This window comes from Podarcis pityusensis (assembly GCF_964106645.2).
Source record: "Podarcis pityusensis genome assembly, chromosome: W".
Classification (NCBI taxonomy): Eukaryota; Metazoa; Chordata; class Lepidosauria; order Squamata; family Lacertidae; genus Podarcis; species Podarcis pityusensis.
Window position 1 is genome coordinate 1,313,403 of NC_138045.1, and position 24,718 is coordinate 1,338,120.

General features: G+C 41.6%; 1 protein-coding gene across 1 annotated transcript in view; it reads right to left on the bottom strand.

Moving 5' to 3' along the window:
• Positions 1-487: 487 nt before the first annotated feature.
• LOC308467712 (putative helicase senataxin) overlaps positions 488-24,718 on the bottom strand; it is an 82,540-nt gene continuing 58,309 nt past the window's right edge. The window contains exons 13-16 of the mRNA XM_080989413.1: positions 6,056-6,154; positions 4,230-4,317; positions 1,969-2,122; positions 488-1,821 (exon numbers count right to left, since the gene is read on the bottom strand). Of these exons, the coding sequence (XP_080845539.1) occupies positions 1,817-1,821; positions 1,969-2,122; positions 4,230-4,317; positions 6,056-6,154 (346 nt within the window). The 3' untranslated portion in view covers positions 488-1,816. The remainder of the gene's footprint in view (positions 1,822-1,968; positions 2,123-4,229; positions 4,318-6,055; positions 6,155-24,718) is intronic.

Below are 24,718 nucleotides of genomic sequence, written 5' to 3' on the forward strand. Positions count from 1 at the left end.
CAGATTAAAAGGACCTAATTGGTCATAACAGGTTTGGGACTGGCTTTTGGAAGATGCCTGTTTGTGAATTTGTTTTGTGTGTGTAGATCAGTGCACGCTGACCAACGTCTTCGCAGTAAGCCTCTATTCTGATGGCCTGAGTAATCACGACAACCAGTAGATTCTTATCTGCTGCAGCCTTCATCCGCCCTCACAGCCATTGTAGCATACCATTATCATCCGCCTGTTCTGCCGTTGAGGACTTATTGGATCATTCTTTGTCTAGCTCCTTTCCTTTGACCTTACCGCCTTGGGTACAGCACACTAAACAGCTGTAAGGCCACTGAGGTTACTTCACAAGTTGGACACAAGAGAGAGCATGAGGGAAATAGCTGAAGGGAACTCCTCTCTATTAAAAATCATCTCTGAGGCCAACACACATACAATTCAGAAAAAGCAGAACATATTGTGAAAACAATTTGTATTTCATTACTTTTGGTTTTATTTTTCTCAAAAAATGTAAATGTACTTTTAAATTTACATTTCAGCTATTACACTGAAGAAGCAGACAGTTGTACCAAAATGTTAATGCTGCTCGAACACTTTGCTGAATAGCATTTTTTGATCTCCTGTTCTATGTGAAGGAAACCAAGAATTAACTGTCAGAGTAGTAGTAATAATAATGATTTGATCTATATACTGCTCTTTATCAAAAGATCTCAGGGCGATGTACATTAGAAACACATTCCAAAACATCAGTGATAATCATAACAACAGTCCTCTCCAGCCTGCAAACTTCTCCAACCAGATGCTGTCCAGATGTTTTGGACTACAACTCCCATCAGCCCCAGTCAGTGAAGGTTTTGCGCTCTCACATCAGTTTCAGCGTCATACAGCTGGCCAGGGCTGATGGGAATTGTAGTCCAAAACATCTGGAAGGCACCAGGTTAGATTACAGTCTCTCCTGCCAAAGCTCATCTTGCCAGACTGCTGGATGTCAATTTGTCGGGGAGGCTGCAATGTGAGGATGCACTTGGCCCATGGCTCCTTGGCTCCTAAGTGGCAGCAGATCCAATGCAAAAGGAAATCTTTATCTTTTACACTTGCAGAAATCTGCACAAATCACTTCTATGAAATGCCTGCTATGTTCCCTGTTGCAACATTATGTACACAGTGCCTTCTTTTTAAATTATTATCTATAAATATTTTTATCATGTATACAAAAGAATAAAAATGTGAACTAAGAAATAAGTGGTGTCGCTCTTGCCAAATTAAATTTTAGGGCCAGAAAGAAATATGGCAGCAGGAACAACTTCAGCACTCACCCAGGCGTGCTGGCCCAATGAGGGCTGGACATGCTAACCTGAGACACCAGCAAGCCAAACTCTCATGGTGAGCTGTTTGCATGTGACGATGCACATGTCAGGACACTCACCCCAGGGGCATGTGATTTAACTGTGGCCACAGCCAGGCCTGTTTCACCTCTAAAAGATAAGTTTCTCTACATGCCGTACAGATATACACTACACCCAACATTTACAGTGTGTGATTTCTTGAAGTTTACAGCACAGGAAGCAGGCTGCCTAACTCTCCATGATATAGAAAACAATCACTCAAAATGCATTATCTTTCAGGCAGATGACCTTGCAATCCAGGAAAAGGCTGTGGAGCAAAGTACACCAGCAGCCACAATAAAAGGTTCTGAGTATACGGGAGGGACTGTGGGGCTACTGCATTGTCCTCTGTCGCTTGGCATCAAGGGGGGCCTAGATTTCCAGCAATTCATCTGAGGCCTTCACTTTCATTGCTGGATCTTTTGGCCAGCTCTTGGACAGGTTTAGCCTGTGTAGGAAAGAATGGCTTTAGGGAAGAGGAATCCTGAGATACTGGCAAGGGCCATGCCTCACTGTTTCCTGGAGCAGGAGCACCAGCTGAGTATTGCCAGGTATGTCGTCCAGGAGCTCCATGCAACTCAGATGCTGCACTCACCTGTCCTTGTTTGGCTCTGCTGGACTGCCATGGGCTTCAAGATCTTCTTAGCATCACTTGCATAGCAAGGAACATTGTATTTGGCACTGGAGGTCTTGATGATGGCACCTCTTTTCTGAGCATCTTGAATCAAAGCACTCCAATCTTCATTTTCCTACAATGGTTTTTATTTTATTTTAAGAAACAATAAATTATTAGGACAGGAGACTGGGCAGGTGCGGTAGTGACGGTTTATAAACAAGAGTTGGGAAAATTCATGGATTCGAAGTTAATCCTGCTGCCTCAAAGTAGAGGCTGTTGTAGCTTGCTCCCAGTTCTCTTTTCTTCGAAGGCAGGGACAGGAACCTGGTGACCAAATCAGTCCCCCCCAGCATTCCCAGTCAGCCCACCACCCTTCAACTTGTCAATCCCACCTGCTCCCTCTGAGGAGATTCTTCTAACTTCTGTTGCACTGCAGGAAAGGGCGAGTGTGATTGTGTGGGTCTCTGGCTCCATCTGCTTTTGGAGTATGCCTCTCAACAGCATTCCACAAGGAAAAATGGAGGAGACCTTAGCTTGAAAAAGACTGGCTAAATTAATCTGAAATACTAAAGACCACTAATAATGGGTGTCAGTAGAAATTAGGACACAGAACTTCCTTTCGATTTTTTATATATTTGTACATAGGCTACAATTATTCTTCCCTCCTCACTGCAGCTATAGAACCACCAGTGACAGAGAAACAAGTATTGTTTAATGCAAGTCCACTAACAACTCTGCCACTTTACAGGAGCAACAGCAAACCATCATCACCAGGACTTCCAAATGGAGAAATCTGGATTGGAGGCCCTCTAGTGGCAAAGTCATTGCAGTACAAGACTGACAAAAGTGACCATAATAAGACTGAGTGCATACGTATGTGAGTGATTGTGATTTCACACAGAAAAGTGGCAGGATGGGAAAGAGGGTGCTGAAGTCTCCCCCACTCCACCTACTTTTCTCCCGACAGGGCTCACTCCCAGTCCAAGAGCCTGGCTGGGAGAAAAGTGTCAGGATAGAGAAGAGTCTGATGGCGCAGAAGCAACTGGCATGGTAGAGAACCCGATCCCTTTCTCTGCTTGAAATAAACCCTCCCCACCACACAGTTTGGCATGTTAAAACACTGAGACGAGTGGAGAACTTCTGTGGCCCTCTATATGCTGCTTAACTACATCTCCCACCATCCCTTGACCATTGGCTATGCTGGCTGTGGCTGATGGGAGTTGTACAACATCTGTAGGGCTGTAGGATTCCCAGTCCCTGCCCTTACAGCCTCTCACGAACAACCTTGGTGGATCAGATCAAATGGTCCACCCCCTGAAGTGCCATGCTTGGTCTTGCATGAAAAATAGCAGTGGTGGGGAAGCTGTGTTGTTGGGTTCCAATTCCCACCAGCCCCAGCCAGCATAGCTAAAGGTCAGAAGACGGGAGTTGTAGTCCAGCAACACTGGGAGGCAGCAGAGCTTCCTTAGCTCTGGAATATAGTATTGCCAGTTTAAGCTCAATTGTGGAAAGACCTAAAGTAACCTAATTGTTTTATAATTTATGAAACCTGAGTTTCAGGTTCCTCTGGGCACCCACAAGCGACAGGGCCTTCTCAGTGGTGGCTCCCTCTTTGTGGAATGCCCTCCCTGGGGAGCTATGCCTTTCTCCCTCATCATTGGCTTTCAGGAGGCATTTGAAAACATGTTTGTTTAGCCAGGCACTTTTGGTGGTTGAAGAACACTGTTCATAGCAATGCTGAGATCACTGGATGAGAGAAAGGTCCCCCCCCCCCCCCCCAGATTTTTAATCGTAGCTGTTTTTAGAATGCTTTAACATTTATTCTGTGTGTGGCATGTTTACCACACTGGGCTCATTTGGGCAGAACATAAATTCAATAAATAAGCAAATGCTGCCCAATATTTCCCCTAACACTGCTGATTCAAAATACATAATTACTTACGACACCTTTTGGCCAGCCTGATGCTTTCCAGATGTTTTGAACTACAACTCCCACTTGCCACAGCCAGCAGAGCCAACGTGTGCCCTCTTTTGCAAGTGTGGGCAGAGGGCCCAATCTATACAGGGTACTGTGCTCAGAAAATCCTGTGGGCACCCCTGAATCCTGTTATGCTCTCCTTCCAAACAACCCTATGAAGTAGGCTTGATTTATAGCTTTTGGAGGTGATATGGGGAGTTTGTCAAGCCCAGGACACCACCATTAACCCTCCACAAAGGTGTTTATTTCTTCTTCCACGTACCATGAGCGTTTGCAGGTGTCCAAGGATGAAGAGACTGTACTTGGCTCGGGTGATGGTGATATTCAGTTGCTGCAGACTCTTCAGAAACCTAGTGTCAGGGAGAGGAAGACGGGAGAAGATTTAAGAACAGAAACCAGCACTTATAGAGAGCCTAAAGAGATCATTAGCAGCCTGTCATCTGACAGCGAGTCAGAGGCAGGGGGGGAGGAGGATGAGCCTGGAACAAGTCATTCTGTACACAGAGGAATTCAGGGGCGGGGTTTCCGCAGACTTGCATGCTGGGTAAAAAAAAGGGGGGGAGCAGACGCGGCAACTGTGCCAAAGGGGTCGGACGTTAATTGAAACACTGGAGATGTACTTTTGAACTTTGTCAATGAATCAAATAGATTGGAACTGGCCGTGAGCCCGGAGTTTTATCTATGCCGGCTTGACAGCATAAAGCCTCTGACACCTAGGGATGGGAAAAAACCCTGTATGTAAGGCTGGCTCAGGATGGGCAGCTATGTCCACAGTGCCCTACTAGCTACCACTGTGGGGTTCAACTAAATCCCTGTTTAAATTTCAAAGGCTTTAAAAAAGTTTCAGGCATTCCCACCAAGGAGGAATAAATCTTAAAATCTGTCCATGCTCTGCTTTTGCAATTTCAGCTGCTCCCTACCCGCCACCATGTGGCTTCCAAGCGCAGACACCCCCACCACCATAAAAAAAACACATGTGGAAAGGAAGTGGGCTGGTGGTGGAAACCAGCTTCATTCCACGTCAGGACCTTCAGCTGCCTATCCAGCACAACCTGTTGGTGGAGTAATACTATTTGTTGTGATTCAGGTGACTTGAAAAACAGAAATGCATCATTAGCACAACAGTGAAATTTTTTCTCCTTCTAACCCCCCCCCCAAACTTTTAAATAAAATAATAAAAAGAAGTCCAACCCTGCTTGCCTGATTTCAGCCCCTTGTGAGTTATTCCTGACCTGCTCTCGACTCCCACCTTGACACTTGAACAGCAGTTCTTCTGGGGCGCATCTAAAAGCACTGGACCCATAGAAGCCAGGAGCCCTCTGATAGGGGCTCCCCATTTTGTGACCCATCTGAAGCTACAGAAGAGGAGAGGCAAGAGGGTGTCTGCACTCTGCCCTCCATTCTGCCCCAAAGCCCAATGCTTCCTTCTGGCCTTGCCAACCCCTCAACTTCCCTGTTCGCCCACCTCCCAGATATATAGTTCAGTTGTAAGCTGACAAAGTGCCCCTCACCTTCAACACACACTGCACCTCCACTTACAATATGAACTTCTGGCTTCAAGATCTGGCTTTTATTGTGTGCTACCCTAGACTGCCATTAGGTTCCTTCCAGGCAGTTTGACAGAAGGGCACATACACACAGTTTTTGGGTTGTGGGACAGGCAGGCACTTTCACATCCTGCTATTTTTTTCTGGAAGAGCCAGAAGAGTTGCTACCACTGGTTAGAGGCCCCCTCTTCTCCCCCCCCCTCCAGCTAGATACAGTGGAAGCCCCCTCCCAGATTCGCCAACATAAGGAATTGTAAATTCATTGGGATAAGGGAGGTGAAATGAGGAAGCTAACACAGCCTTGGCCCTGCCAGAGTGCCACACTTTGGGAACTCCTCTCATAAGATCCCTTGCGGGCATCACAGGTGGTCAAGAGTGGAGTACAAGACCACCATAGGGGCTCCAACACCCCTTGTTCCAACCTTGAATTGTGGACAGTGGCCCACATACTTGACCACCCCAAGGATCACATCTTAAGTGTCAGAATTGCCAAGTTGAGGCACCTCAGTTGTCACCTCGCACTATGACAGCAAAGTCTTACCCAACTGATCCTTGCATGCTGTTCACTCGAACACAGGACACAATGATACAGTCCTTCTCACGGCCGTGGAACCCATCCACGAGGTCAACTTCCCCAACTCTGTAGAGAAAAGGAATGTCGTATGGTGCCATCCTAAATACACTTCTCTCTTTACCACCACCACTCATCCCCAAAAGAGAGGTGAAACTGATTGAAAAGGAAACAAACCACACTTTTATGAAGTTAAAGAAAACTCCACACTTCTTGTCTGAAATAGAAAACTATGTAAACAGTGAGAGAGCAAGCGAGGGAGCACATGGTAGATTGGAGAGATTACTTGAGACAGTAGGCGGGCTGTTGCGCCTCACTTTTCTCAAATGTAAAATGGGAATATAACCTGTATTTTACACACTGCTGTTGCAAGAACAAATGAGATGGGGGGGTGGTTGTGGGAATGTTAAGGATAGTAGGAAAGGATATATTGAATAAGTATTATCCTTCCTTCACTCATGCTAGTAAGTGATGTAGCAGAGCAGATTCCCCTCATTGGAAGCTAGCTTGCGGATTCGTTTGAAATATAAATTTTATTTATATCCCGCCCTCCCCAGCTGAAGCCAGGCTCAGGGCGGCTAACAACAATAAAATAATGCAACATTAGAAACCATTTCATTCTAAAATTAATTCAAATCAAATTGATGGCAACCATTGGGCTAGAGTTCTGTGAAGATTGCCAAAGGAGGGAGTCAGGCTGTGCCCTGGCCAAAGGCCTGGTGGAACAGCTCTGTCTTGCAGGCCCTGCGGAAAGATGTCAAGTCCCGCAGGGCCCTAGTCTCTTGTGACAGAGCGTTCCACCAGATCGGAGCCACAGCCGAAAAAGCCCTGGCTCTAGTTGAGGCCAGCCTAACCTCTCTGTGGCCCGGGACCTCCAAGATGTTTTTGTCTGAAGACCGTAAGTTCCTCTGTGGGACATACCAGGAGAGGCGGTCCCGTAGGTATGAGGGTCCTAGGCCGTACAGGGCTTTAAAGGTTAAAGCCAGCACCTTAAACCTGATCCTGTACTCCACCGGGAGCCAGTGCAGCTGGTATAGCACCGGGTGAATGTGATCTTGCAGCGAGGACCCCGTAAGGAGTCTTGCCGCAGCATTCTGCACCCGCTGGAGTTTCTGGGTCAGTCTTCAAGGGCAGCCCCACGTAGAGCGAGTTACAATAATCCAGTCTGGAGGTGACCGTCGCGTGGATCACAGTGGCTAGGTCAGGGCGAGAGAGGTAAGGAGCCAACTGCTTAGCTTGGTGGAGATGAAAAAATGCCATCTTTGTTATAGCTGTAATCTGCGCCTCCATGGAAAGGGAGGTGTCGAAGATTACACCCAAACTCTTAACGGACGGTGCTGGCACTAATTGCGGCCCTGTAAGAGATGGGAGTTGCCCCCCCAATCCTATATCGTCCCGACCCAGCCAAAGGACCTCTGTCTTCGAAAGATTTAACTTCAACCGACTCCCACATAACCATCCAGCCACAGCTTCCAAACATCTGATCAGTGTGTCTGGGGCCGAGTCAGGATGGCCATCCATCAACAGATAGAGTTGGGTGTCATCAGCATACTGATGGCAGCCCAGCCCAAAACTCCGGACAAGTTGGGCGAGGGGGCGCATAAAGATGTTGAAAAGCATCGGGGAGAGTATCGCACCCTGAGGCACTCCACACAGCAAGGAGTGGCGCGATGACAATTCCCCCCAAGCGCCACCTTCTGTCCCCGACCAGAGAGAAACGAGCGCAGCCACTGAAGGACTGTGCCCTGGATCCCCACGTCGGCAAGGCGGTGGTCCAGAAGTTCGTGATCAACCATGTCGAAAGCTGCTGACAGGTCTAGAAGAATCAGCAGCCCCGACCCACCTCGATCCAGCTGCCTGCGGAGATCATCTGTTAGGGCGACCAGAGCCGTCTCGGTCCCATGACCAGCGCGGAAGCCGGACTGGAATGGATCCAAAGCCGATGTTTCATCCAGAAACCCACCAAGCTGTTCAGCAACCGCTCTCTCAATCACCTTACCCAGGAATGGAAGATTCAAAACCGGGCGGTAATTGGATAGATCTAAGGGATCTAATGATGTTTTCTTTAAGAGCGGACGCACCACTGCCTCCTTCAGTTCCTCTGGGAATGTCCTGGTGCCAAGGGACAAATTGATGATACCCCCCAGGGGGGTCCGCACCTCGTCTGGACACGCTCTAATCAGCCAAGACGGGCACGGGTCAAGAGGACAGGTGGTGGGCTTTCCAGCTCGGAGGAGTCTGTCCACATTGGCTGGGGATATCCGGTCAAAGTGGTCCAATACTGGACCCGAGGACAGTCGAGGGGCCTCCAGTTCCGTTATTGTATCCAAATTGGCAGGGAGGTCACAGTGGAGCAACAGGACCTTCTCCGCAAAAAAGCTTGCAAATGCCTCACAGCTGTGTGTCAAATTGTTATTTAAATTTGGCTGTCCCTCGAGGGACGTTAAAGACCTAATTATACTAAATAATTGCGCCGGGCGAGAGCTAGCGGATGCAACGGAGGCCGAGAAGTAAGACTTCTTAGCGGCCTTCACTGCCATCTCGTAGGTTTTCATAAAAACCCTATAAGATGTTCTTGAGGCTCCGTCGCGGGCACCCTGCCATTACTCGCTCTAGCCGTCTGAGGTCCCGCTTCATTTTCCGGAGCTCCTCAGTAAACCAGGGAGCCTGGTTTCTGCGGGGTCGCATTTGATTATTATGGGCACCACTCTGGGCAGCTCCCAACAGATTAAAAACAGAATAAAACATCAAACATTAAAAACTTCCCTAAACAGGGCTGCCTTCAAATGTCTTCTAAAAGTCAGATAGTTGTTTATTTCCTTGACATCTGATGGGAGGGCATTCCACAGGGCAGGTGCCACCACTGAGAAGGCCCTCTGCCTGGTTCCCTGTAACCTCACATCTTGCAGTGAGGGAACCAGCAGAAGGCCCTCGCAGCTGGACCTCAGTGTCTGGGCTGAACGATGGGGGTGGAGATGCTCCTTCAGGTATACTGGGCCGAGGCCGTTTAGGGCTTTAAAGGTCAACACCAACACTTTGAATTGTGATTGGAAACATACTGGGAGCCAATGTAGGTCTTTCAAGACTGGTGTTATATGTCCAAAAAAATCTCTCCCTGGAGTTATAGAAAAGATTCAAAATTTGGGGAAGTGGCAGGATTTAAAGTAAATAGGAATAAAACTAAATTATTAGTCAAAAGTTTGGAGGAAGAAGAGAAAAAAGAGTTGGAGCAAAATATCGAGATAGAAGTCCATAAAAGGGTCAAATATTTAGGGATATGGTTAACATCAAGAAACATAAATATTTACAAAGATAATTATGAAAAAGTGTGGCTCGAGATAAAAAGAAATTTAGAATTATGGAGCAGAATGAACCTCTCCCTGCTAGGAAAAATAGTAGCGGTAAAAATGAATGTTTTGCCAAAAATGCTATTTCTGTTCCAGTCAGTCCCAGTAATGGTAAAAGATGATTGCCTTAAAAAATGGCAGAAGGAAATTTCAAAGTTTATCGGGGGGGGGGGCGCGCAAAAGGCCAAGGATAAAGTATAAGTTACTTACAGATACAAAAGAAAGAGGCGGTTTGGCCTGCCCTCCCATACCTTAAATTGTATTATGAGGCTGCATGTTTGGTATGGATTAGGGACTGGATAAAGCTGGAAAAGCAAGAAGCATTGGATTTGGAAGGTCATGATAATAGATTTGGATGGCATGCATATCTATGGTATGGGAAAGGAAAAGTACATAAAGGATTTTATAATCATATAATTAGGAAATCATTAATGAGGGTTTGGGAGAGATATAAAGATTTAATAGAACAAAAGACACCTTGGTGGCTCTCACCACTTGAAGCTTTGCTGCTCAAGCCACTTGGTAAAAAAGGAAAATGGCTTACATACAGTGATTTACTAAAGGACCGAGAAGGAAAATGGAAGCTAAAAGAGTATGAGGAAATAAAAGATCATTTTCAGAGTTGGTTACATTACAAGCAATTACACAAGATATACAAAGAAGACAACAAGAAAGGATTTAGTTATACTACTTCTAGATTTCAAAAGGAAGTGATAGAAGGAAAAGTGAAGTTGCTGTACGGCGCATATAGTATTCTGCTAGAATGGGAAACAAAAGATGAGGTGAAATCGGTCATGATCAAATGGGCACAAGATATAGGACATAATATACAATTTGAAGATTGGGTTAAATTGTGGAGAATAGATTTAAAATTTACAGACTGTTCTCTTTTGAAAGAAAATTATATGAAAGTGATGTATAGATGGTATATAACACCAGTACAGATTGCAGGAATGTATAAAACCGGGTCAAATGTATGCTGGAAGTGTAAAGAAATAGAAGGGACTTTTTACCAAATGCGGTGGGAATGTAGAGAAATTAAAAATTTTGGGGAAATGATATATAATGAGTTGAAGAAAATGCTTAAATTAACATTTGTAAAAAAACCAGAAGCACTTTTGTTAAGGATTGTAGGGAAAGACCTGCCAAGGAAAAGAAATAACTTATTTATGTATGTGACAACAGCGGCAAGAGTCTTGATTGCACAAGGATGGAAGAATGAGGAAATCCTGACAAAAGAACAGTGGCAAGAGAAACTGATGAACTATGCAGAACTGGCGAAATTGACATGCAAACTACGAGACAAGGACAACTGTGACCTCAAAGAAGAATGGGAACCTTTTACAAATTACCTAAAAAAACAACAAAATGAATTGGACTCCCTGGCAGGTTTTGAATAAACATACACAAATTTATTGAGGGATAACATAGAAGATAGATAATATAAGGATGTATACAGTTTTATAATATGCGAAAGTTAACACTGGATGAGAAATCAGAGAGGAGCTGAGGGAAGTCGTAGGGGGGAGGGAGGGAGGGTTTGTTGGGGAGGTGGGAGGGAAAAAATGGGGGGGGGAATAAGGAAGATGATTTGTTTTTTTTTTGTTTTTCACAAGGGATAAATAGAACTTTATTTAAATAAACATTTGTCAACATCTTTTTACAAATTACAAGTCCCCGTGTCCAAGATGATTTGCTTAGATAATTTGCTATGTTGAAATTGTTAATAAAAAAAATTCAAAAAAAAAAAGAAAGAAAAAAAGACTGGTGTTATATGCTCCTGGCGGCCACTCCCAGTCACCAGTCTAGCTGCCGCATTCTGGATTAATTGCAGTTTCCGGGTCACCTTCAAAGGTAGCCCCATGTATGAAGGAAAATCAGAGTTCTTTAAGAAGCTACACGAGACTCTGATGGACTACATGGACTATAATATGATCTTGACGGGAGATATGAATGGAGTGGTGTCTACAAATATGGACAAGGCACAGAGACAGGTAGTCACCAAAGATGGTAGACTACCAAAAACTTTTTTTGACATGACTGAAAATATGGATTTAGTTGACATTTGGAGAATGAAGAACCCTCTGGGAAGAGAGGGAACTTTCTTCTCTGAGGCTAAAATGACATGGACAAGAATTGACCAAATCTGGGTAACCAGGGGATTGGCTCCGAAGATCAGCAAAGTGGAGATTTGCCCCAAAACTTGTTCTGACCATAATGCTGTTAAGATGGAAATGAAATTGACTCCAATTGGTTCCTTTAGATGGAGGATGAACGATACTTTGTTTAGGAATGAAGAGGTGACCAAGAAGGCCCCAAAAACTCTAAAAGACTATTTCGAGATAAACATGAATACTACAGTGGAAAAAAGAGTAATTTGGGACACAAGCAAAGCGGTTATGAGAGGATTCCTAATACAACAGAATGCAATTAAGAAGAGAACTCAGAATGAAAAAAAGGACAAAATCCTGGGGGAAATAAAGGAAGGAGAGAAGAAACTGAGAGCAAAACCAAAGTCACAGGAGATCCTGAAAGAGATAAAGTTATACCAAGTACAATATACAAAGCTGATGAATCAGGAAAGAGAATGGAAGATTAAACAGATGAGGCAAAAGACATTTGAATCGGCAAATAAGTGTGGAAAATTGTTGGCCTGGCAAATGAAAAAAAGACAAAAACTTAATACTATTACGAATTTGGAAGTGGAAGGAAAGAATATACAGAACCCAGTGGAGATCAGGAAGTGTTTTCAGAGGTATTTCAGACAACCTTATACACAGGAGAAGCAGAAAGAAATGGACATTGATCGATTTTTGAAAATAAATGGACTATACAAAATCTCTCAGGAAAAACAGCTAATGTTGAATCACAAAATAACGGATCAGGAGGTGGAAGGGGCCATCCAGAACATGCAATTAGGTAAATCTCCAGGACCAGATGGTTTGACTTCAAGATATTACAGATCTTTGAAAGAATGGTTAATACAACCATTGAAGGAAGTCTGCAATGAAATATTGGAAGGGAGAAAGGCACCAGAGTCGTGGAAGGAAGCTTACATTACACTTATACCGAAAACAGAGATTGAAAAGACACAGCTCAAGAACTACCGCCCCATATCGCTGCTTAATGTGGATTACAAAATTTTTACAGATATTTTGGCTAAAAGATTAAAAAAGGTGTTAGTGGAAGAAATTCATAAAGACCAAGCGGGCTTTCTCCCGGGCAGACATTTGTCTGATAATATGAGGAATATAATTAATATTCTAGAAAAACTACAAGTGAATATCAATACTAAGGCAGTCTTGATATTTGTGGATGCAGAGAAAGCCTTTGACAACATTTCTTGGAGTTTTATGAAGAAGAATCTACAGGGGATGGGGGTAGGTCAAGGTTTTGAAAATGGTATAGGTGCAATTTATTCAGAACAAAAGGCAAAATTAATTGTGAATAATGTAGTGACAGAAGAGTTTAAGATTGAGAAAGGGACACGACAAGGTTGCCCAATTTCTCCATTGCTTTTTATATCGGTCCTTGAGGTTTTATTAAATATGATTAGAAAGGACCAAGAGGTTAAAGGTATACAAGTGGGAGCTAAACAGTACAAATTGAAAGCATTTGCTGATGACTTAGTATTGACTTTACAGGAGCCAGAATCTAGTACTAAAAGGGTATTGGAACTGATTCAAGAATTCGGACAGGTAGCAGGTTTTAAGTTGAACAAGATGAAAACTAAGGTTTTAGAGAAAAACTTAACTGTGAATGAGAGAGAGAAGTTTCAGGAGGAGACAGGACTAACATTAGTTAAGAAAGTGAAATATTTAGGGGTTAACATGACTGCCAAAAATGTGAATTTATTTAAGGATAATTATGAAAAATGTTGGATTGAAGTGAAAAAGGATTTAGAAATATGGACAAATTTGAAGTTATCATTGTTAGGCCGAATTGCTGTGATAAAAATGAATGTGTTGCCAAGGATGTTGTTTTTGTTTCAAACACTGCAAATTTTGGATAAGATGGATTGTTTCAAGAAGTGGCAGAAAGATATTTCCAGATTTGTTTGGCAGGGCAAGAAGCCTCGAATAAAATTTAAGATATTAACTGATGCCAAAGAAAGAGGTGGATTTGCCCTGCCAGACCTTAAACTTTATTATGAACCAGCTGCTTTTTGTTGGCTGAGAGAATGGCTGCTTCTTGAAAACACAGACATTTTGGACTTCCTAGACTTCCGGGGTGGTGCCATCGGTAATGGCGGACTCCCTCTGATCTGGAGGGACCAGCTCTACGGAAATCGGGTCTGTTCCGCTACGGCGAAGCGGGGACCCTTGAAAAAATCACAGGCGGGTGAAGCCTGTGACCATGGGACTCGGCGGGCACCTTTTGCGCCCCCCCCCAATCTGCAAAGGAGTCCGATTACGGGCTCCGGAGTGAAGCGGGGAAGCGGCGCGGTGCTGTGAGTCAACTGCTTCTTCCGTGGAGCGAAGCCGCACAGCCGTTACCAGAGAGCGCTACCTTTTTCCTGTGACAATTTGACTACAAAACAACTATCCGTGAGTAGGCTAATTTGGGAAATAAAGGAGAACAAAGAATAAAGAAGTAATTTGATACCGAAGCGGAGAGGCATAAACAGGAAGTCTGCCTTCCGTTCTTTGTAAATAGAGTAAAGCAATGAACTTGTAAGCTAAAACCTTGAAAGACGCTTGAAAAGGACTATAATTCTATCATCAAAACAAGCGATTTCCCCCCTTGACTGCAGGAGAGGAGGGGGGAAAGGTGTGAACTGTATTTCCCTGTAAAAAGAGAGAAAAGGAAGCTAAAATCCACCGCTTAAAACCTGGGAACGGGTTGCCAATGAACAATAAGAATGCCGTACTGTGAAATGCGCTGTTGGTGAAAGTACTTTTTGACAGATAACTCTGCAAGTGAGATACAAGTGGGATACAATATTTCTGGCTGGCTTCTAAACTACAAGAAAGAAGATTCCACCTAAACATTAGGAAGAACTTCCTGACAGTAAGAGCTGTTTGACAGTGGAATTTGCTGCCAAGGAGTGTGGTGGAGTCTCCTTCTTTGGAGGTCTTTAAGCAGAGGTTTGACAATCATATGTCAGGAATGCTCTGATGGTGTTTCCTGCTTGGCAGGGGGTTGGACTCGATGGCCCTTGTGGTCTCTTCCAACTCTATGATTCTATGATTCTCCTGGTTTCAAAGTAACTGGAAAATAACTGAAAATTGAAACTGTCGTCTATTTTGTGAACTGGGGGATTAAAAGAAAAAAGGTTATTTTTTTTAAGGTAACAACTTTGGACTGCTACTGCGTCCCCCTAGAGGAAGTTTGAAACTGTTACAATAACAACTGGGCCAGGGGGATTTTCCACTTCAAAACAAATTCTGGTCGTGGGATTGACCTTGGGCCTTATCTAGAGTGTTATGGCAAATGGAAAAGAGAAAATAGATTTGCTTCAGGCAAAAACAACGAGGTCTGGTAGATCATTTCGCCCAGACGTTGGGCTGCAGCGAACAGCATCAACATCTGGCCCTTCTGGCTTACCAACAGGAGCTGCATTGGCACAATCTAAACCCAAAGGAATGGCATCCGAAGATGTTTTAGCTCAGGCACTAGGTAAAATTAATGAATCTCTGGAAAAACCAAGTAAACAAGTAGCTGAAGCATCAGTTAAAATTGATCAAAATACCACAAGTATCAACAATTTGGGATAGAAGGTAAATACTAACACAGAAACTATTGAGAAATTGCTACAGGAATCTATTTTGACCCGGAAGACAGCTGAAGAAGCAAAGGAAATAGCAGTTGCTGTAGAAGAGAAGATACCACCGATACACAAGCAACTTGAAGACCACAGGTCAATATTGTCTATGATTGAATTGAAGGAGAAGCAAACGAATTTGAGGATCAGGGCCGTACCTGAACTTGAGAAAGACAACTTGACTGACTTTCTTACGCAGGAATTTGCAGACTTTTGGAACCCAGATTTGGAGAAGGATAATTTTAAGATAGTGAGTGCTTTCAGGCTTGGAAGAGGAGGGAAGAAGAACAGGGTGAGAGACTGTTTGATCACCCTCCGAACAAAAGAGGAGAGAGACAAAATCTTGAGTCTGCACTTCCAGAAGACTTTGGAAATACATCAGTCAAAGGTGGAGATATTTAAGGACATTCCAAAATATCTTTTGGACCTTAGGTCCAATTATAGAGATCTGGTTGCCCTGCTGAGAAGCAACAAAATCATCTTTAGGTGGGAATTCCCCCAAGGCCTTTCCTTTAGCTTCAAAGGAAGAAAGATAAAAATAAGATCAGAGGAAGACAAAGAAAGATTTTTGAGAGACCATGGAGAAGACCTGCAGAAAGAAGCTGGAGAAGAGTCAAGAATACTAGAAAGAGGAATTTTAGACATACCAAGACTACCTTTTGAATTAAAAGACCGCCTGGATAAGGTGATACCACCGACAGAACAGGAACAGGCACTTGGTGCAGTTGGAGGAGAAGTAAAGTAACTACATCATGGCTCTGCAACTATTAAGCTGGAATTGTAATGGTCTCAACTCCCCTCAGAAAAGGAAATCTGTGTTTCATTTATTAAAAAAGGAACAATTGGACTTGATTGGTTTACAGGAAACACATGTAACAAGGCTACACAGGAAAGTATTGATCAATAAAAGACTGGGCCAGGAATTTATTTCCTCGGATAAAGTTAAAAAAAGAGGAGTAGTGATTTATGCAAAGGAGAGACTATTACCGAAATTTATCTTCAAAGATGTCCAAGGAAGATTTGTGGCAATTGAAATTCAAATACAAGGAGAGAAATTCTTAATAGTAGGAGTTTATGCACCAAATGAGGGGAAATCTGAATTCTTTAAAAAGTTGCATGAGACCTTGATGGACTATTTGGACTATAATGTGATTTTGATGGGAGATATGATTGGAGTGGTATCTACACATATGGACAAGGCACAAAGACAGGTAGTCACTAAGGATGGTAGACTACCGAAAACCTTTTTTGAGATGACAGACAACTTGGACTTAGTTGATATTTGGAGAACAAAGAATCCCTTGGCCAGAGAGGGAACCTTCTTCTCTGAAGCCAAACTGACATGGACAAGAATTGACCAAATATGGGTAACTAGAGGAATGGCACCAAAGACAAGAAAAGCGGAAATCTGCCCGAAAACCTGCTCCGACCATAATGCTGTTAAGATGGAGATGAAACTAACACCAACCGGTTCCTTCAGATGGAGGATGAATGATACCTTATTTAGAGATGAAGAAGTGATTAAGAAGGCCCAAAAAACCTTGAGAGACTATTTTGAGATAAATATGAACACCAATGTTGAAAAAAGAGTAATCTGGGACGCAAGCAAAGCTGTTATAAGAGAGTTCTTGATACAACAGAATGCATTAAAGAAGAGAATCCAAAATGAGAAGAAGGATAAAATATTGGAGAAAATAAAGGAAAGTGAAAAGAAATTGAGAGCAAAACCAAAGTCGCAAGAGATTTGGAGAGAAATAAAGTTACATCAAGTACAATACATGAAAATGATGAATCAGGAGATAGAATGGAAAATTAAACAAATGAGACAAAAGACATTTGAGTCGGCTAATAAATGTGGGAAATTGTTGGCTTGGCAAATGAAAAAAAGACAAAAACTAAATACTGTCACAAATTTAGAAGTGGAAGGAAGGAATATACAGAACCCAGTTGAGATTAGAAATTGATTCCAGAGGTACTTTAAACAACTATATACACAAGGGCCACAGAAAGAAATTGATGTAGACCGATTTTTGAAAACAAATGGATTACAAAAAATCTCTCAAGTAAATAAATTAATGCTGAACTATAAAATAACTGAACAGGAGGTAGAAGGTGCCATTCAGAATATGCAACTAGGTAAATCTCCAGGACCGGATGGACTGACTTCTAGATACTACAGATCCTTGAAAGAATGGCTAGTACAACCTTTAAAGGAAGTCTGTAACGAAATAATGGGTGAGAAAAGGGCACCAGAGTCGTGGAAAGAAGCGTATATTACACTTGTACAGAAAATAGAGACTGAAAAGACCCAGCTTAAGAACTACCGCCCCATATCACTGCTCAATGTGGATTATAAAATCTTTGCAGACATTTTGGCTAAAAGACTAAAAAGAGTCCTAATGGAAGAGATACATAAAGATCAAGCAGGCTTTCTCCCGGGTAGACATTTGTCTGACAATGTGAGAAACATAATCAATATTTTAGAAAAGCTACAAGTGAATATAAATACCAAGGCAGTTTTGATATTTGTGGACGCGGAGAAAGCCTTTGACAATATTTCTTGGAGTTTTATGAAAAAGAACATACAGGGGATGGGGGTAGGCCAAGGCTTTGAAAACAGTATAAGTGCAATTTATTCAGAACAAAAGGCTAAATTAATTGTAAATAACGTGGTGACGGAGGAATTTAAGATAGAAAAAGGGACACGACAAGGTTGCCCAATCTCCCCATTGCTTTTTATATCGGTCCTGGAGGTCCTGCTGAATATGATTAGAAGGGACCAATTGGTTAAAGGTATACAAGTCGGAGCTAAAACAGTTCAAATTGAGAGCATTTGCAGATGACTTAGTATTGACATTACAGGAGCCAGAATCTAGTACTAAAAGGGTTTTGGAATTGATTCAAGAATTTGGTCAGGTTGCAGGATTTAAATTGAATAAGTTAAAAACAAAGGTCTTAGAGAAAAACTTAACTGCGATTGAGAGAGAGAGGTTTCAGAATGAGACAGGTTTAACAGTGGTTAAGAAAGTGAAATACCTGGGGATTAACATTACAGCTAAAAATGGGAATCTATTTAAAGACAACTATGAAAAATGCTGGGCTGAAGTGAAAAAAGACTTAGAAATTTGGTCAAATTTGAAGCTTTCACTGCTAGGCCGTATAGCTGCGATAAAAATGAATGTATTGCCTAGAATGTTATTTCTCTTTCAAACATTGCAAATTTTGGACAAAATGGATTGCTTCAAGAAGTGGCAGAGAGATATTTCTAGATTTGTCTGGCAGGGCAAGAAGCCTAGCATAAAATTTAAAATACTAACGGATGCAAAGGAAAGAGGTGGATTTGCCCTGCTAGACCTTAAACTTTATTATGAATCAGCAGCTTTTTGCTGGCTGAAAGAATGGCTGCTTCTTGAAAACACAGACATTTTGGACTTAGAAGGTTTTAATAATGTATTTGGATGGCATGCACTATTTGTGGTATGATAAGGTCAAAGCACATAAAGCATTTAAAAATCATATTGTCAGGAAAGCATTGTTTAATGTCTGGATAAGATATAAAGACCTACTGGAAAATAAAACCCCAAGGTGGCTGTCACCGATGGAAGCGAAAGCTCAGAAAAAGCTCAATATGGAGGCCAAATGGCCGAAATATTGGGAAATTCTGGAACAAGAGGGAGATAGATTGAAACTGCAGAGTTTTGAGAAACTAAAAAACAAAGTGCGAGATTGGCTTCATTATTATCAGATAATGGAGGCATACAATTTGGACAAGAAAATAGGCTTCCAGGTGGAAAAATCAAAATTAGAAACAGAACCCAAAACTAAGATTTTATCAAAGATGTATAACTTGCTGTTGAAATGGAATACTCAGGATGAAACGGTGAAATCTGCTATGATTAAGTGGGCACAAGATGTTGGACATAACATAATGATGGCTGACTGGGAACAGTTATGGACCACAGGTATGAAGTTTATGGTATGTAATGCCTTAAGAGAGAATATTATGAAAATGATATACAGGTGGTACATGACACCAGTCAAGCTTGCAAAAATCTATCATTTGCCCGATAATAAATGTTGGAAATGTAAAGAGACTGAAGGTACATTCTTTCACCTTTGGTGGACTTGCCCAAGGATTAAGGCTTTCTGAGAGATGATCTATAATGAAATGAAAAAGGTATATAAATATACCTTCTTGAAGAAACCAGAGGCCTTTCTCCTGGGCATGGTCGGCCAATTGGTGCCAAAGAAGGACAAAATTTTCTTTATGTATGCCACAACAGCAGCAAGAATACTTATTGCAAAGTATTGGAAGACACAAGATTTACCCACTCTGGAAGAATGGCAGATGAAGGTGATGGACTACATGGAACTGGCGGAAATGACTGGCAGAATCTGAGACCAGGGAGAAGAGTCGGTGGAAGAAGATTGGAAGAAATTTAAAGACTATTTACAAAAATATTGCAAAATTAATGAATGTTAGAATGATGTCAGAATGAAATTAAGTGGTCTTAGCAGCAATGTTATAAAGGTGTACGTAAAAATGGATTGTTAACAGATGAGAATCCAAAGTTATAATATATTAAGTTAAAGGATTAAGACAAAAACAAAGAGGAATGTTGTTATATGTTGGAATGAAGTTATATGGCTTTAGTAGAAATGTTATAAGGAATTAAGTACAAATAGATTAATAGAGTATTAAAGGGAAAAATAAGGTTAGAATGTGTTAAGATAATTATAGGATAGAAAACAGAGGAAGATGGAAAGGAATTGCTGAAACAATTAATAGAAGTGGAATACAAAAAGGGAGGTATGAGGAAGTCGTTGAAATAAGTGAATGAAAGATAAGATATTGAAATTGTTTGATGTGTTCTAAACTGTTTTTGTTTTGTTTTGTTAGTTTAATGTGTTAGTGTTATGTAGTGTTTTTGTATTGTATTGTATTGTTCATTTTTTTTGTAGTGTTTAAATTGTTGGAAAAGTAATAAATATTATTTTTAAAAAAACAAAAAAACAAAGGTAGCCCCATGTAGAGCGCATTGCAATAGTTCAAGCGGGAGATAACTAGAGCATGCACCACTCTGGCGAGACAGTCCGCGGGCAGGTAGGGTCTCAGCCTGCGTACCAGGTGGAGTTGGTAGACAGCCGCCCTGGACACAGAATTGACCTGCGCCTCCATGGACAGCTGTGAGTTCAAAATGACTCCCAGGCTGTGCATCTGGTCCTTCAGGGGCACAGTTGCCCCTTTCAGAACCACGCAGTCCTCCACACCCACCTGCCCCCTGTCCCCCCAAAACAGTACTTCTGTCTTGTCAGGATTCAGCCTCAATCTGTTAGCCGCCACCCATCCTGCAACCACCTCCAGACACTCACCCAAGACCTTCACTGCCTTCACTGGTTCTGATCTGGAAGAGAGGTAGAGCTGGGTAACATTCGCATACTGATGAACACATAGCCCAAACCCCCTGATGATCTCTCCCAGAGGCTTCAGATAGATGTTAGAAAACATGGGGGAGAGGACGGAACCCTGAGGCACCCCACAAGTGAGAGCCCAGGGGTCCGAACATCCATCCCCTAACTCCACTTTCTGAACACGGCCCAGGAGGAAGGAGAGGAATCACTGTCTAACAGTGCCCCCAGCTCCCAGCCCCTCTAGACGGTCCAGAAGGATGTCGTGGTCGATGGTGTCAAAGGCCGCTGAGAGATCCAGCAGAACTAGGAAACAGCTTTCACCTCTGTCCCTAGCCCGCCGGAGATCATCAACCAGCACGACCAAGGCAGTTTCAGTCCCATGATGAAGCCTGAATCGCAAATGGAAGGGATCCAAATGGTCCGCATCCTCCAGGCTTGCCTGGAGTTGTTCTGCAACCTGTTGGAAAACGCCCTGGGGAGGCTTCTTCAGATGGCAACTGAATGATGATCTGTTGAGAAGTTCATTAATTGTTAATAAGGCCCAAAAAACCCTAAAGGATTATTTTGAACTTAATATGAATCAAGGAACGGAAATAAGGGTTATTTGGGAGGCCAGCAAAGCGGTAATGAGAGGGTTTCTGATACAACAAAACACAATTAGGAGAAAGTCACAGAATGAGACAAAAGATAAAATTATGGAACAACTAAACAATAGAGAGAAGAAGCTTAGAGGAAACCCAAAGAATTTGCAGATCCAAAAAGAAATTAAAGCCCTACAGGTTCAATATTCACAGTTAGTAAATCAAGAAATTGAATGGAAGATAAGAAGGATGAGACAAAGAAATTTTGAATCTGCAAATAAATGTGGGAAATTATTAGCCTGGCAACTAAAGAAGAGACAAAAACAAAGTACTATTACAAACATTGATGCAGAAGGAAAATCTGTAGAGAACCCTGCAGACATTAGAAAATGCTTTTACAAATATTATAAACAACTGTATAAAAAGGATAAAGAAGATATAGGGAAAATCGAGCAATTTATAAAGACTAATGGGTTGCAACAGATTCCAGAGGATAAAAAGAATCTACTAAAAGGTTTAATTACAAACCAGGAAGTGGAACAGGCAATAAATTCAATGCAACTTGGCAAGACACCAGGACCTGATGGTCTATCAGCGAAATATTATAAGACATTGAAAGACTGGCTCATTCAACCTCTGGTAGAAGTATCTAATTCGATTTTGGGAGGGGGCAAAGCACCTGAAACCTGGAAGCAAGCTTATATTACTCTGATTCCTAAACAGGGTCAAGATAGATCCAATGTTAAAAACTACAGACCAATCTCCCTACTCAATGTGGATTATAAAATTTTTGCAAACATACTGGCCAAAAGGCTAAAGAAGGTTTTATCTGAGTATATTCATAAAGACCAGGCAGGATTTCTGCCTGGAAGACATATGAAAGACAACATTAGAAATGTTGTAGTTATTTTGGAAAAGTTAGAAGCAAGAAAGAGTTGTAAAGCAATGTTAATGTTTATTGATGCAGAGAAAGCCTTTGACAATGTTTCTTGGAGTTTTATGTTACATAATTTAGAGAGTATGGGGATAGGTCATGATTTTTTAAATGGTATTAAAGCGATCTATCTAGAACAAAAAGCCAAAATTATTGTAAATAATGTGGTTTCAGAGGAAATTAGAATTGAGAAAGGAACCAGACAAGGGTGCCCACTTTCCCCTCTGCTGTTTATTTCAGTCCTGGAGGTCTATGATTAGAAAAGATGAACAAGTCAAAGGTATTACAGTAGGTTCGAAACAATATAAATTAAAAGCCTTTGCTGATGATCTAGTTCTGACATTACAAGATCCAGATTCCAGTGCAGTCAAAGCACTGGAGCTGATACAAGAGTTTGGTCAGGTAGCAGGATTTAAATTAAACAAGAGCAAGACCAAAGTAATTGAGAAAAATCTGGATAATGAAGAAAGAAAACTATTACAAGAAAAAACGGGCCTAGATTTTGTGAAAAAAGTTAAATATTTGGGCGTGAACCTGTCTGGGAAAAATCTGAACTTGTACAAAGATAATTATGAGAAATTATGGAATGAAATTAAGAGAGATTTGGAGATATGGTCAAATTTAAAATTGTCATTAATGGGCCGGATTTCTGTGATTAAGATGAATGTGCTGCCAAAGATGCTCTTCCTGTTTCAAGCCCTCCCAATTATAGATAATGCGAAATGCTTTAAAGAATGGCAGAAAGCACTCTCTAGATTTATCTGGCAGGGGAGGAAACCCAGAATTAAATATAAATTAGTTACGGATTCTAAAGAAAGAGGGGGATTTTCCCCACCAGATTTAAAAATCTATTTTGAAGCTGCTGCACTTTGCTGGATTAAAGAATGGATGCAACCAGAAGACACAGATCTATTAGATTTGGAGGGATTCAACAATGTGTTCGGTTGGCATGCATATTTATGGTATGACAAGGTAAAGGCCCATAATGCATTTAAAAACCATGCAATTAGGAAATCGTTGTATAATGTTTGTATAAAATATAAAGAACTCTTAGAAAGAAAGACGCCCAGATGGCTTTCACCAATGAAGGCAAAGGCCCAGAAAAAACTAAATATGGACACCAAATGGTTGAGATATTATGATTTATTAATAGAAGAAGAAGGAGGTTACAAATTAAAACCATTTGATCAAGTTAAAGATAAGCTAAACTGGTTACATTACCACCAGATCAACGAATTGTATAAATTGGATAAGAAAAATGGTTTTGCTTATGAAAAATCTAAGTTGGAGACCGAGTTGTTGGATACTAAAGATAAAAATTTATCTAAAATGTACAAGCTATTGTTGGAGTGGCACACAAAAGATGAACAAGTTAAATCTATGGTGATAGATTGGGCAAGAGATGAAGAAAATAATATAATGTTTGAGGACTGGGAAAGATTGTGGAAGAAAGGGGTCAAGTTCACCGCATGTACTCTGTTAAAGGAAAATATAATGAAAATGATGTATAGATGGTATTTGACTCCTGTAAAATTAGCAAAGATATATCATAATTGTGACAATATATGTTGGAAATGTAAAGAAAAGAAAGGAACCTTTTATCATATGTGGTGGACCTGTCCCAAGGCGAAAGACTTCTGGGTAAAGATTTATAATGAATTGAAAAAAATGTTGAAATATACATTTATAAAGAAACCAGAGGCCTTTCTTCTTGGAATAACAGGTTTGGAATTGCCCAAGAAAGATGTTAAATTATTTTTGTATGCCACAACTGCTGCTCGTAATTTGTTAGCTAAAAAGTGGAAAACCCAAGAATTACCAATGATAGAAGAATGGCAGATGAAGATGATGGATTTTTCGGAGCTAGCCAACCTAACCGGAAGAGTCTGCGACCAGAAGGAGGAGGAGTATCAGGAAGAGTGGATTAAATTTAATGATTATCTAGTTAAATTTGTTAAGTTAAATTAACTGAAAACAGCTTGCAGATACTTGATTGGCTTAGGATTTTATTTATGTTAAGTGATGAATTAATATGTTTAATTCCATAAGGTGAGGATTTAAGGATGTTAATGTTGAAGTTAAATTTCATAAGAATTGGGATTTGGAAAACCGTTAAAAGGACATGCAGTGAAATTCAACCAAGGGGAAGCGAGGAAGTCACTTAACAAAGTTAATAAGTGTAATTTTCAATAAGGCTATGATTTATGTTTGTTGTGTTTGTTTGTTTATAATATTGTGAAAACCAACAAAAAAAATTTGGGGGGGGGGAGGAAAACGCCCTAGGGATTTATTTACACACTATATACAGACTACAGCATAATGGTGTCCGTTCTTTTCCGAGAGAACAGAAGAAGTGAAAGTACAGTCCAAAGTACATACAACGAAAGAGAGATAAGGATGTCTTCCGTTCCCATAGTCTTCTCAGACAGGCATGTGATTTACAACAATCTCAAATGCAGCGACGGTGGAGTGAAATGCTATCACAGCCACCCGCTCAATCACCTTGCCCAAGAATGGAAGTTTTGAGACTGGGCAATAGTTGGCCGTATGGGCTGGGTCCAAAGATGCTTTTTTAAGAAGCGGTTTAATAATTGC